Raw genomic sequence first — 15526 nt, 5'->3', positions numbered from 1 at the left:
TTCAAGCCACTTTTTTTTCTGATTTTCATATTTCATTTCAATTTTGCTTCAGCTTACTTCTTGAAAAACTGCAAAACTTCCTGCTCTTTCCAATACCACCCGAAGCACCTTTGAAATACATATTAAATTTAGGAAGTAGAATAGCACCAACCTCTTGAAATTTAGTCTTGTCTACAAATGTATCCCAATATAAAAATAAATTCTTCAGATGTATTTGACTAGAATTTATCCCAATTAAAAATAAATATTTCAGATTTATATGACTAGATTTATTTGCTGCCAATACAGTTCAGCTGTTTTCCCCTTTTTAAAATTCTTTTGGGAAGAATGATCATATATACATGTGCAGGTAGAGTTTTTTAAAAAATGTATTTCCTTTTCCCTTCCCACACTATGTTAAAGTTATTTCTCCCCTTCAGATTATCCTTTTAATCATCAAGGTATTTTAAAGTAACTTGCCTGGAATAAAACTGGGTGATTAAAAATAATATTCCCTTCCAATCACTAAGTGCATTAAGCAGCCTTAAGCCTGTTTCACTTCTCTCAACCAAACAGCAGATAAAAAAGGATAACCTTAAAATGTACTAAAATTAACAGGGTATGCCAGGCCATATGCTTGATGCTAACCTGCAAAGTTCTTAATGGTTTTGAGATTAGAAGCACCTAATGGACTAATTTCATCACCTGTCAAGACATAAGTCTAATGCCCCTGCATGTGGAGATTACTCAAGCTGTTATTGGCAACAAAGCTTTATGCTGCCTCTTGAGTTGGAATTGTCTTCATTGTTACAGATCTCTAATGGTGTTCATCTTTTTCTCTATTTTCTACGCTAAAAGTAAAATCTTCTCTGTCACGGGAGAGCATGCCATACTTGTGAGCAGGATCACCAAGCACACAGAATTCTACACAAATAGGATTGACTGTGAGCAAAAAGACATAGCCCTATCCCTCATTCTATAGACCAGTATTAGTAACTTTTACAGAATTCCCCAGCCAGCATAAAGAGCCATTTCCTAGCAATTAGGTGAAATTGTGCTGCTCTGGTTGTCAATTGTCTCTTCAGGGTAATATTGGTTTGGACTTATCAACTCCAAGGCCCTTTGGGCCTTGGAGTAGTTTCCTGAATGCCAAAATTTAGATTAAAGATTTCTAATGTGAATACCTTATGCCACCAGACTTGAAATTCTAGAACTAGAAAACCTTGAATTACGCCGTCTTCGGTCTGATTTAAGCATGGTATATAAAATCATACATTGCAATGTCCTACCTGTCAATGAATACTTCAGCTTCAACCATAACAACACAAGAGCACACAATAGATACAAACTCAAAGTTAACCGCACCAAACTTGATTGCAGGAAATACGACTTCAGCAATAGAGTGGTCAATGTCTGGAATACTCTACCCGACTCTGTAGTTTCTTCCCCAAACCCCAAAAACTTTAACCTTAGACTGTCTACTATTGACCTCACCCCTTTCCTAAGAGGTCTGTAGGGGGCGTGCATAAGCGCACCAACGTGCCTACCGTCCCTGTCCTATTGTTTCTCTTATTCTTCTTTTATTTTTCTTATATGTACCCATTTCATGTATTCACAACTATGTATACATTTATACTTATTATCTTGTAAACAATTGGCAAATCAAATAAATAAATAAATTATATTGGTGCCTTCCCTGGACTTCGACTGCAGGTCCCCAAGAGCGGTTCATAAAATTTCATTAGAGTGCTTTCATTGTTCACTTGTGTCCATTTTTGGGTTTGGCTTTTTAGGGGAGATGTAATAGCAAATAAAGTTTAGGAATCTCTGTTCTAAGGCCTATACTAGACTGTGTATCCGTGTTATAACTGTTTTCATTGCAGTTTACTAAATCTTATTTTTATGGGTGCGCATTTTTAGGTTTCTATTGTCTACCAGATATGCACATTTGGTTAGAAAGGTGGAATATTCATTTTAAATACATATATTTAAATGTATCAGACTAATTTCCTTAACTTCTTGCCATATCTGGAATGAGTTTATAATGTCATGCTTTTGACCTGAAAAAGCAAAATTCAAAAGGAAAAATTTAGAAAGTCTGTTTTTTTTTTCATTTACCCAAAACCAGAAGCACCGTGAAAAATCATTTCTTGCCCCCCAAAATTTTATTAATTCATCCAACTTTCCCAACGTCAGTAGATAAGAGTTAGACATATTTCCTTCTAAAATATGTCTGTCTATTAGTAAAAACAAATTTAACTAATAATATTTTGGAACATAAATGACTGCATACTAATTCACTGGAAATTACAATAATCATTTAACCATGTTAAATCTTTGATGCTTTCCAGACCAGTCTCTCTACAGCTAAGAAAGCAGAATGCTGATAGGAATGAGGGAGGGAGGGAGAGATATGATTGATACATGCCATCTTGTTTTCCATTGTCTTGAAATGGGAGCCGGACAAGTATTGAAGCTGTAAATGGGTTTGATTTCCTTGACATTGGTGCAACGTAAGGGATTTTTCTGTGTACCAGGAGTCAGAACAAATCATCTGTTGACAGAAAAACTTGTAGAATGCACCTAGAGATGCATTTAATATCAGCATCCTGAATCAAACTCTTGCAGTTCTTTCTTACCAGATGACCAGAACAGTCCTATTCCTTCGAACTGAAGCAGATGACTATTCCTTAAAGGATTAGACCTTAATTTCCAAATTCAAAGGTCAAAGTGCTTAGCCATCTGAAGAGGTTCTCAGTTTTCAAATGTAAACACCGAAAGCAGCTTCTCCCTAAGGGGAGGAGTCTTCTTTCTAATTTGGTGGGTTGATGAGAAGGGGTTTAGCTGCCTTCAGAACATCCAGATCAGGGTCTAGGGAGCGACCAAGACCTTCCAAAACCATTATGGCAAAAACAACACAGGCAAAGTTGCTTTCCAGCTTGACCTAAAAGCACAAATAAAGATAATAAACAGGTGGGGGGGAATGGAACTCTTTGTTATAAATAAAAATTATATTCACATTGTTCAGACTGCTTTTTGTAAAAATGTTTACAATAGGAATCAAAACAAATACAGTAGCTTGTAGATTACTTTCTGGGGAAACTAACAGGGGAGATTGCAAATAGCAATTATATAATCGTGGGGGTCTTAGCGACTTGTCCTAGACACAAACAGGTTCCCTGTTCAATCACATGACTATGGGATGGAGGCTGTACAGTGACATTTTATGCCAGTCACAAGTGCTTTATGGCCTCTAAGGCATCCTTTTCCAGGCCATCATAACTGTGAATAGTCATTAAATGACCAGTCATAATTTGAAGGCTACCTGTATTGATTATTTTCAACAGTCAACATTTTCTGGTACTTTTAGATTTTGAATTACAGCATCCAGAAATGCTGGATATGCAGTCTTTACGTTAGAGATACACATCCTGCTTGTTACATGACTTTAAGCCACTGTGAAAAAGTTCTTACATGTAAATGATCTCACCTGATGGGTCATAAGTAACTTGAAAACACTGGACAATAAGCTTCCAACTTGAAACTAATAGAAAAAAATTAAAAATACAATTCAATTAATCAGGCACCATAACAAGGAATCACCAGTTCAAATATAGCTTAGAATCATGCCAAGAACTGGGTAGCAGATTTTCAGCATTATTGAAGTGTGTTTAGATTAAGTATGTGTAATTTTTATCAGGTGAAGAGCCAAAGAAGGATTTCTGCATCATTCTGACCAACTGAACTCAACTCCCAGAGCAGGGCCCAAAATAGCCTTTATTTTCTTTGGGGAGGAGTGTGTTAAGCCCTTAAATCCCCCTCCTCAAATGCAAAAAAATAAATAAATGGGCAATTGTCTGACTCTAAAGTGGCACTCCTGGTGTGTATCCCTGACTTAGATTATAGGAAGCTACCGTACACTCTTATCGGATTGTGTTCTGTGTACTCCTGTATGACTGATACTGACTGGCAATGATCCTTTTAAAAATATTTTTATTGAAGTTTAAAATTATGAAGATAAAAAATTAATATAAACTAAGATTATAACCAAGAAAAAAATAGAAAGTGCCAAAAAGAGAAAAAGATGGGAGAGGGGAAAATATGAAAAAGTATGAAAAAAAAATATGAAATCAAATTAACCAACCCTAGGCAAAATGAGGATAAGGATTGGCACCTAGCAATGGAGCCATCTGAGCTTATCTCTGCTTCCCTGAGAAGCCCAAGCCTAATTATGCAATCAGGTCTTCAGGGACTTTCAGGATATCCAAAGGAATGGAGCTAATTAATTTGGGAGGGGGGTGGATGGGAAATGTTCAGTGGTGCAATTCAATCGTTGTAACAACCGGTTCGGTGACCGTATGCGCCATTTAAAAAGGCCCATTTTCAACTATAATACTTACCTTCTACCGCAGCCCGGTTAGTAAAACATCTGAAGCGTGGCAAAACCACTCTGCTATGCCAATCAGCTGTGCTCCAAACAAGGAAATAAAGTACAGGAAAGAGTAGAGGCGGGTTGGTGGGGCCAAATGTTCACTGGAACTACCAGTTCTCCCAAACTGGTCCGAACCTGTAGAATCCCACCCCTGGAAATGTTCCATAGCAGAAAAGGCATGTCTCCTGGGAATCACCAAATATACTCTAGGTTTCTGGCTGATTGTACCCAAAGCATGCCTTCTCTGCCATATATAATGGTGCAGGCCACGCACTGTGCTCAGAGATACATTCAACAAAAGACCACACTGAAATAGACAGCTGACCTTCCCCAGTGCAACAGCATTGTTTCTGGCCCTTGTCACCAGCTCTGCCATGTCAGCCTTGAATTTTTCCACATCTTTGCACTGGTTAGCTCGGGAGTGATGGAGAATCAACTCAGCCACTTTTTCCCCCTATGGAATAAATCAGATTTTATGGAGGTGGATTCAAGGCATGATGTTTGCTAAGCAAAGCTTACCACTTTCAAGGAATTTCTCCTGCAGCCCCCGCTGCTCTCCAATACTTGTCTTTATTGGAGTTCTTATTCCAACATAGATCAAAATATAACAGGCCAAGTAGAGCCAAAGAAGCTTCTTGGATGAGAAGCAAAACGTCTTCAAAGAAAAACCAAAAACTCTTGAAAAAGCACCTTTAGAACCTAAAGAGTTTTGGTACAAACATAGCTACCCTTGATTTTTTTTTAAACTGTGGAGTAAATCCTGATCCAAAATTCATGATTTCTAACTCTACTTGAAGGGTTTTTGGTTAGTTTAACTATAATTAATACTCATTCAAATACTTGTTGGATCCTCATCTTTTAGTAAATTATAACATGCATTTATTTGCTTGCTTTTCATTAGAATGTTATGGAAATCCAACTAATAATTCTGGCACTCAGGAGTTATCATGTGCCAGCCCTGCAAAATATAATATATTCAAAAACCTGTGTCTCAATACAACGTGTGAACCATGCTTCTAACATAATAAAAATTTTATGAGGTACAACAGTGGAGAGGTGAATCATGAAAAGCATGCTGTACTTTTCAAAGACTAGATATTTTCTTCTGAACTTTCCAAACTTTGTAAGTCACATTTAAACTCAGGACTCACCTGCCCTAATACAATGCCAGTGAACACTGCCCGGAAGTTCTCTAGATCTGTACTCTGCAACTCAGCCACAATTCCTGCATCCAGAAGCACTAATCGGAGTGGTGGGGGAGAAGGTTGAAATTCTACAATTAGCGTATCCAACAGATCCACTATGACTGTCCCCTCTTCAGGATAATCACCGAAATGTTCTGCTCCCTGGACCAGGATATTTCCAGGATGCAGATCAGCATGGACAAAGTTATCAACAAACACCTGAATGATTGAAAAATATACCTTATTAAAAAAAGAAAGGTATAACTTGTCATGGCAAGTAAATCATATTAAGAAGCCATTATCTAGCATAGAATCACTGTTTTCAACAACATCCACTGCCACTGAATGCTGTTTTTTTTTTAGTTGATTTGGTGAGTCTCCTCTTAAGGCTTTTTGCTAAATATTTAATGTATTTAAGCAAATTTCCTTTGGGAAATTAAGCAGTTTCCTCCAGGTCTCTGATCTCTTATCTTGTGAGTGTGGGTTTAAAAGTGGAGTTGTTTAGCAACATAAGAACACACCTACTTAAGCAAGAGTAGCAGAGGAAACAAATGGGAGCCATAAAAATGTCTATTTTCATTTTAGATTCCAAATGCTCTTTTAGTCCCTGCCCTTTCAGTGTTTATCCCCATCCAACAACATGTTTCATTGTCAATGGGCTGCTTCTTTAACATCCATTTAATGTTTTCCTTCCCAAATAGGGAATTACTGCTTTGTCATGCCAGCTCCCAGACAAGATATATCATGCCTGGTTTGTACTTGCCAGCAATTTTAAGAGAAGAATTCATTATGCAATATAATTTATTCAGATTGCATCATTGGGGTGACTTGATTTTTTAAAATACAACCTATGACTTTATTACAATATAAGCTAAATTGAAAACAACTGCCCAAGCTTAACTTAACAATGTTCTCTTACCATCTTTAGAAGCATATCCATTCCCATCTTGGCTATTTTTTGCCTTAGTTCCCTTTTGGTTTCTATGTGCAGATAGTGGGATATGGGTTTGCTCTCCTTAAACAAAGATCAGGAAAATAAGGAAAAACCGTACACGCTTGCCAACAAATCTTTCAAGAATATTCTCTATGATGCAACATAAGCTCTAAAACTCTCATCTAGTATAAACATCATTGACTATGGGCTGCAGGCTTCTTCATCAAGATATAAGTCATTAATTGTCAGCACTGCAGAGATGCTGCCTTTCAACACTAAACATATGCAGTTATAATGGCATTCATTTTCACTGTGGAAACACACTGTGGTTTTGTAGCCTTTAAAAGCTTAAGAACCTTTAGTGAATGCAGTTGTTTATAGATCTACTTCTGCAGAAGTGTTTTTCTTTCATGTATCCCTAAATCTTGTGATCCTCTTTCAAGGAGCTAAACAATTATTTCATCCTGAAGACACCCAATGCCCAATCACACATAATGAAGTCTATGTAAGCCAAGGGTGCACCAATATCTGTGGAGATTCTCAATCATTCAGGTCAGTGGTCACCAACTGGTGGTCTGCAAGAAAATTTTGGTGGTCCACAGAGAAATGTCCTCCCCAAAGCACTCCCCCCAAAGCTGCACGGGAACACAAGGCTGCGCCGCCCACATGGCCCGCCCACCTGCTGGCCCCCACCCTTCGGCCAAGCACAAACCTTGAGTAGAGCCACTCAAGCTAGAACTGGAAGGTAAGACCAATGGCGGGGAAGGGAAATCCACCCCGGGGTGGCTTGCTGACATTGGTGGGAAAGTCGGTCCCATATTGCAGAGCTGCAGTAGTCACAGGACTGGCCCTTGTCATCCCGGAGCAGCTACTCCAGTCCATGGCAGGCTGGTGCACCCGGGTGGAGGAGCAACTGCTCCGGGATGACCAAAGGGTCAGTCCTGTGACGACTGCAGCTCTGGAATATAGGACCCACTTTCCCACCAACGTCAGCAAGCCACTGTCAGTCAAAATTCATATTAGTGGTCTGTGGGATTTAAAATTATGAGTTTGGTGGTCCCTGAGGTCCAAAAGGTTGGCGACCCCTGATCCAGGTCATGGTTGTCCCAAACCTGTTTTGTTCCCAAAAAAGGAAATTGGACTTTCCTGGTGTTTTCTTTGAAAACGTTTCACTTCTCTTCCAATAAGCTGCTTCAATTCTTCAAAAGCAGCTTCTGGAGTGAGAAGCTAAACATTTTCAGACAAAATGCCAAGAAAGTCCAGTTGCCTTTGTGGGGCAGGGAAAGATCTTTGGGCCAAGGTTATACCCTTTGAGGCCAAGAATACCTTGCTTCCTTCAAAAGCTTAATTAAAACACTGGTTTATCTTTGAAAAGGTTGCCACTGAATAGCCATCAAAGTGACAGAAGAAGAAAAAGTATTAAATAATGGGAGACACTATTCACATTTGATTAAACTTAATTTAAATTAAACATTTTCTCTGTCCTTTTTTTATTATTTTGCTGTTATTTTTCAGGCTGTCTCTTTTTTTGTAACAGTCTCCAGCTTAGAGAGATCTTCCATCAAAGTTGGATGCAGAAACAGTTAAGGCATTTAATCAGCACTCTTGTATTTAAACAGAGGAAAGTTTGTTAAGTTTCTCAACTTTCTGCAATCCTGCCAAACTTTCCTACCTCAGGCAGGTAACAAAATTTGGGGGGAAGGGAAGTGAGAATCCACTGATACCAATGCAGTAATGAGCTTTCCCGACTCATGAGATTAACAGTTTCTAACTATTCATAAAATCGGTTAACATATATTTTTGAGATGGAACAGTTGATCACCCAAAGTCTCAGTCGAAATTACAGATGTTGCTGAACCACAACTCCCAGCGTCTCTATTAGGCTGGGTAGAGGCCTTTCCCTCCTTCATCTAACCAGTATTCTTACCTCAAAAGTTTCCACTAGGACATTTTTTGTCACAAATGGGTGAAGAGGAAGGGGAAACCTCACATAATCTGTACTCTTGAAATTCAGATGGAAATGTTCTAGGTTTTTTGCTTCATAGCGCAAGTCAATCTAAAAGAAGTGAAGAAAAAAGGATAAGTACAAGGATTACACGTTCTTATTATATTATATATATTATACATATATATAACCATATGCAAATCCTCATTTAGTCTTAAAATTATGCAGGAGCTGTGGGCCAATGTTACCTAATAGTCTAACCTTCTTTAGAACATTGTTGGCTTTCATACTTAATAAAAATAACAAAATAAATAAAACAATCTTATGATCAAATACCGGTATTCTCTTGTGATACTATCAGTAATAAAATGGATGACAAAGCTGAATTATCTTACAGATTGCTGAACAGAATGCACCTTGATAAAAGGTTAAATAGGTGGAATACATTAGCTGGATTCATAGGCTTCTGTTTCCATCTACAGCAGGACAAAAAGGATTCAATATGCAGCACGACAAAAAATCTGCCTTGTGAGACATCAGGATGACAAGTGTCAAATTGTCCAAATGTCTTCCCTTCTCTTTTCTAGAGACATTTATATTGGTTTTGGTCTCACAAAACACAAAAAACATTTGATCGTATTTTCTCACTGAAATCTTAAGAAATGTTTTTTTAAAATATGGAAAGTTCAAAACACAATTACATGAAATAAAATATTCAGTTTTAAAACCAGTCTGGGGGAAGTTATAGATTTTCAGCAGGCCAAATTTGTAATTATTTACTAATAAAACCCCAATAAAGAGGGGTGGAAAGAACAGCCAAAAAGTTGATTCTATGCAAGGTACTGGTTGATGGGGAAGATGAAGAAAACCAAAATTAAGGAGTACAGAGATTGGAATACCAAACATAAAATTCTTCTAAAACTTTATAGGCACTACTTATTACAAATATTAATCCTGTCAGTTGCAATAATGTAAAATTAAACTCCACAAATTGAAGGTTGTGAAGTATAAATAATTCTTCATTTAGTGTTTCTCAACCTCAGCAACTTTAACACAATTTGAAATCCACGTACCTTAAAGTTCCTGAAAATGAGAAACACTGGATTAGAGAGGCACAAGTGCAGAAAATAAAATAATAAAACAAAACTATAAGCTAAAGTTCAAGGCAAACTATTTCTACCTGCTGAATCATGAGTTTCTCAAACTCTTCCACAATCTCAGTCACACTGAGCCACCTAATTCCAGGGAAAAGCTCAAGAAATCGACTGCCAATTTTCATGAGAAATAAATCCATCTGGACCTGCTGAACTAATCCAGGATGCAGCACCTAAGTAAGACACAAGGCAAACAATCTCTTATGAACAAACATCTACTCATTGCAACAATTCAGGTATTGTGATGATATAGTCGATACTTCCAGATTTTATTATTTATTGTAGGGGAATATAATTGTAAAGCCGTCAGGAAGTTTCTCTGTTCTTGTGAATTCTAGTCTTTATTATCTGTGGGACAAAGTCTCTCATCCTTGGCAATTTGAAGATGTGTGGACTTCCAAAATTGTCCCAGAATTGTCCAGCCAATGGAAGGCTGAAAAACAGTGGTCTGAATTATTGGAATAGATTTATAAGTTTAAAACGAGCTAAAAAGATCCCTCTGAATAAACTGGGAAGATTTCAAGAATATCTTATTTAAAATCAACACAACTACCAATGCTCACAAAATTTTTAGAATAAACAACCTGCACAAATACTGTTGCTTTGATGGCTGGGCATTCAGAAAACAGTGCAAAAGATATTGCTGGAGTGATAATGTTTGGAGAAAACAATGAAACATACCAGAGGAACAAATATATTCTCTCTGTTCCTCAGCCATCTTGTCCTTTTACTCATATGCATATTTAATTGATCCATAAGGGATAATGAACTAAGGCTTTATTCATATTACAATTGATCTGGGCATATAAACTCCTGAATTCAACAGAACATAGTTCTGAGTACAGACACAGAGTATCAAATCATAACTTATTTTGAAATAGGTATTTGAAATCACACCATTCAACTAAATACATTATTACATTCTAAAACTGTAACGTTTATTTTAGTTGCAGACGTATTACATTATTCAGGAAAGGTCAAAAGTATCTGTGATTCATAATGGAGAAAAGTAATGATAGTCAAGGGGCAAGTTACAACAGTTCTATACAAGTTTATGTTAACATTAGTCCACTTATATTCAATGAAACTTACTCCTTGGTTCTTGCTATACGTACTCCGTGGACATTTTATTGCATTTTAATGTTTGCTTTAAATCAGGGGTATCAAACTCGTATTTTTGTGATGGCATCACGTGACTTATCTGGACTTTTTCCCCCTTCGCTAAACGGGGTGGGGGCGTGGCCAGCGCATGATGCATCCGGCTCGCAGGCTGCGAGTTTGACAGCCCTGCTTTAAATGCTTACAATTTATTTTAAAAGTAGTAGATCCAGTGACTACATGAACACATCCATGTAGTTTTCTTGGGAACAAAAATTGTTGCCAATTGCCATTTCTGGAATTTCCCAATCCAATATCACTCTGGGATTATGTGATAGCCCCTCCAATAGCTAAGCTCCACCAGGCACCAAAAAGGGCCTGAGCCTGTTTAGCTCTCCAAGTTCTGCTAAACTTGTTACTACAATTTGCATTTTGGTGGGGGGGGGGGGAATTAGCAAATTGTTTTTATGCTTTAAACCTTAACCAAATCCATCTATCCATTTTGTTATGCGCTGCCAAGTAAGAATGAATAGTTCTGCAGCCATATTACCTTAATGGCTACTGGGAAAATATGGTTCCCCTTGGAAAATAAGGGTGGGCTTTGACTTCCAGAGCTGGAATTCTGTACGATGCTTTCATAGAAATCATATTTGTGAAGTGGTTGACCATCACTTCCCAAAACATCTTTGTGCTTCCTCCACCAGAACCATCTGAAAACTCCTTTAAGACCTGAGATCTTCCAGACTTGCAGAGCAGAATCCAACACAGAAATCTTTGTGCGTTCACTCAGCACTGGGTCTCTTAAAGTGGAATTATCTACATACGCTTTGTATACTTGAGCCACACACCCAGATCCAATAGGTTCTCTGCTTTCAAACATGAATATCTTCTCCCAGACTTCTCCAAAGGCTTTATCTAAGGAGCGTTTGGTGTAATCCCATGGGTGAGGAATCACTTTGATGTGAAGCTTGGAGAACTTGACACAAAACTCTTCAGAAAAGAGGTCCCGCCTGGTGCTTGCCCACTGCCCCAGTTTGATGAACGTGGGACCAGAGGACTCTGTAAACTTAAGAAGTAGGTGGAGCCAGAGTGTAGCAAAGCTTGGAGAAAAATAGATAAAAGGATAAAGCCAAACCAAAGGGCTAAACTTCAACAACAAGATGAAACCTCGAATAATTACAGAGAAGGCAAATCCAAGATCCCGAAGGAAAGCCACTGAAGAAAGTCTTGCTTGACTAAGACCACCACCAACGTTGGTGTTGATAATTTGACCAGCGACACCTTCGCACTTTGTCTTCCGAGACAATCCTTCAATCCCCCAGCATACAAATAAGATCTTTGCCACCGCCTGGCATCCAGACCAGTTTTGAATATGAACACGAGTGAACCGAGTCGCCCGTGTTTTCCTCCATTTTCTTACAAAACACAGAGTTTTCTTCACAGTGAGGATTCTGACACTGGGAAAGAAGTTCCGGGCAGTCCAGTAACAAAATATACTCATCCTTCCAGAAGTGGAGATATTAAGGATCTGGGAAAGAAGGCGGATTCATCTCCTGGACTCGAGGAAACCATCTGAGAAGGTAAAGGTGGAGCACTCAGCTTTCCGGCAGGCAGGCAGGCAGGCAGGCAGGCAGGCAGGCAGGCCGTCTAACGCGGGAGGATTAGAGGACTGGCCTTTCCCGTCGGAGAGCCTACGACTTTTGCTGGAAGGAGCATCAGCCCTCGACTCTCCTGCATCCTTGTATCACCCCCAAGCAGAACAAGGCGGCGTATATGCAATCTCCTCCGCGGGTTTGGAAATCCTGGCCAGCTGTGAATACACGTGTCTTCGATTGCTCACCTAAGGTGGGTTGTTTTTTTCCCCCCGATCGTTGTTTTCTTTTCTCTTTACGGTAATTTGCAAAGCGCTCCTGTTTTCATCTCTGGCTTCTTTCGAGGGATAAAAAAAGAAGATTCATAGGCTCGGCGAATTTTCCCCTACAGTTGCTGCCCGGATGGGTTGGGGACGCCGCCTGTAGAAGCTCAGGTAGCCTTCAATGGAGCGGCCGTTCCATCGAATCTGGCGGGAGGGCAGCAGGTTGGAACGAAAACAAGCGACAACGTTCCGATTCCAAAGGTTTCCGGGATTTCCCCCCCGCGCTTCGGGCGGGTGAGGTTCCCGCCTCTTAAAGAGACAGGCCGCGAACGATAAGCTCGCAGAGGAACATCCTCCTTCGGAAGTGCCTACGTTGGTCGTCACCACGCGCGGAAAAGAGGGGGAAATTGGGGAAAGTGTAGAAAAGGTAGAAATCTTGAGCTTGGCCCTGGGTTTTGGTTTTAAAAAAATCGAATGCGTATCAGGCCATCTTATGTGCACAGGCGATAAATCCTCCTAGAAGCTAGAGGATGAAAACCGAGGTGGAAATAGGTCATTTAAGGATCTCATAAAATGCAAGTCAAGTCTAGTTCCGGTCAGTGGTGGGATTCAATTTTTTTTTTACTACAGGTTCTGTTGGCATGGCTTGGTGGGTGTGGCAGGGAAAGGATACTGTAAAATCTCCAGTCAGAGGTGGTATATGCCGGTTCTCTGAACTACTCAACATTTCTGCTACTGGTTACTGGTTCTCCAGAACTGGTCAGAACCTGCTGAATTGCACGTCTGGTTCCGGTATTGCAACAATGCTGAGATTGGTTTTCTTTTTCCACATAGCACATGGAACGAGTTAACTGTAGTTTTGGCCTTATGTTTTCTTGACAAACCCCATGGTCCCCTATGCTTAGGGTTCGACGTGTCCCAATAACTCAGAAAATAGGCTGAAGGAACCACAGTCCATGATTGCAGATAAGCTTATCAGAGGAGATCAGGCTAAGAAAGTTTACGCCACCATAATAAGAGGATTATTACTTGCAATCAAGGCAGGCAGCTCATTGGAATTTGTGCTTAGTTGTTTTTAAGTACATTTCTCAGTGGAAATTCTACAGGTAGTCCTCGTTTATTTAGTGTCGATTTTGAAGTTACAGCAGCATTGAAAAAAGTGACATGACCACTTTTCACACATGACTGTTGCAGCATCCCCATTGTGATCAAAATTTAGACACTTGGCAACTGACTCTTATTTATGATGGTTGTGGTCATGTCATCACCAGTGGTGGGATTCAAATTTTTTTACTACTGGTTTGGTGGGTGTTGTTTGGTGGGCATGGCAGGGGAAGTATACTGTAAAATCTTCAGTCAGAGGTGGTATTTGCCAGTTGTCCAGACTACTCAAAATTTCCACTACCTGTTCTCCAGAACTGGTCAGAACCTGCTGAATACCACCTCTGGTCATCACCTTTTGCAGTCTTCTGGTCAAGCAAAGTCAATAGGGATGCCACTTAACAACCATGTTAGTAAGTGAATCAGCTGCAGTGATTCACTTAACGGTGAAAGGCACTTTCACCTTAACAACGGCAAGAAAGGTCACAAAACGGGAAAATTCACTTAACTGTCTCAGCAACAGGAAATTGGGGCTCAATTGTGGCCACAAGCCGAGGACTTCATGTGTTGACTTCACTGGGAGTTTTGTGCAAAACCCACCCTTGGCCTTTGAATGTCATCCAGAAACAATCGCTTTTAATTTCAGTAATTGTAGTAATTTTTAATTACCATTTGAGGAAATTCAGAGGGACTGCAATTGGTACACAAGATGCAAAGGCTTTTCCTGGTCAAAGCTGCCATTCTTCTTTGAGCAGTAGCTGCATGTCCAGGAGAATATCCAGGTTGTACACTAAGCTAAAATGGGGAAATGGAACATCCTCCCTTTAAGCCAACTCAGATTTAGCTTACACATGCCAGATCAGCACTCTCATCCATAATACAATCAAGGGCAAGGGCAGACATGTTTCAAACCAACCTGGCATTCACACTAGGGCCCTCACAGGATCCAGTCACTTGGAACCAAGGCTGAATATTGAGGACTAGATCTCCAGATCAATACTTTGCAAAACAAGCACCCTGATATTAGACTACGTCCTGCTAAACTCAAAGTAATTTACTTCTGAATAAGCCCATGTAGAATTATAGTCCTGTTCCCATGTACTTAACTGCAGATAAAGTGTAATTATCTGGATTAACCTGCTCTGCTTCTTAAAGTCTAATTGCAATGATTTCTCATTATGCCTCTTTTCTTTCTTAAGAAAATGCCACATGCTGTAGTTGCCTAATGCACTATTTTTTGATATAATTATAATATAATCTCTTGATCCTCTTTTGTCTGAAGGAATAAACAAAGTCTGGTAAAGGAGACATTTTTCTTATCAATTAAATATAAAAATTAGCTGCTGCAGCTTGGAGAGAAGGATTTTTTCTTTTTTAGTTTCAGCTGATTTTTCTATTTGGGTAACTGCAATAATTACCACATCAGAAAGCTTTTAAATGTTCAGTGTTTGAAGAAAATTATATTTTTAGAATGCTTTAAAATATGCACAATTTTAGAATTTTAAAATATGCAAAAGGAGAGCTTGTGTGGTCTAGTGGTGAAGGCATCAAGCTAAAGACCAGGAGACTATGAGTTCTAGTCCCACCTTGGACATGAGTCAGCTGGGTGACTTTGGGTCAGTAATTCTCCCTCAGCCCAGTCCATCTCAAGGGTTGTTCATGTGGGAAAAAATAGGAGGAGGAAATAGTATTATGTAGGTTTTGCTGCCTTGAGTTACTTATAAAATAATAAAGGTGGTATAAAACTAATAAATAAATAAAATTATCCCTCTGTAAAATAAATATTATGTTTCTCTATACTCTATTGCTAAAATATCCTCTAGACTGGTTGTACGACTGGGATA

At 39.2% G+C, this 15526-nt stretch overlaps 1 protein-coding gene across 2 annotated transcripts; it reads right to left on the bottom strand.

Moving 5' to 3' along the window:
- Positions 1-2125: 2125 nt before the first annotated feature.
- On the bottom strand, positions 2126-13111 carry ADCK2 (aarF domain containing kinase 2). 2 transcript variants are annotated; one of them, XM_026695063.2, is made up of 8 exons: positions 11277-13111; positions 9655-9801; positions 8457-8585; positions 6515-6610; positions 5563-5814; positions 4737-4865; positions 3470-3523; positions 2126-2923 (listed from the first exon to the last, which is right to left on the bottom strand). In XM_026695063.2, exons 1-8 carry the CDS (start codon positions 12225-12227, stop codon positions 2792-2794), a joined length of 1890 nt encoding a protein of 629 aa, XP_026550848.1. In that variant the 5' UTR covers positions 12228-13111; the 3' UTR covers positions 2126-2791. The 2 variants fall into 2 exon arrangements, with proteins under 2 accessions (XP_026550848.1, XP_087824631.1); XM_087968505.1 differs by lacking the exon at positions 6515-6610 and having other exon boundaries at positions 11277-12906.
- Positions 13112-15526: the final 2415 nt, after the last annotated feature.

Source organism: Notechis scutatus, chromosome 6, assembly GCF_049901735.1.
Source record: "Notechis scutatus isolate UNSWTSFEM ecotype Mainland chromosome 6, rNotScu1.2, whole genome shotgun sequence".
In the NCBI taxonomy this organism is placed as follows: domain Eukaryota; kingdom Metazoa; phylum Chordata; class Lepidosauria; order Squamata; family Elapidae; genus Notechis; species Notechis scutatus.
Note: the sequence above shows the minus strand (reverse complement) of the source record. Positions and strands in the feature narration are given on the sequence as shown.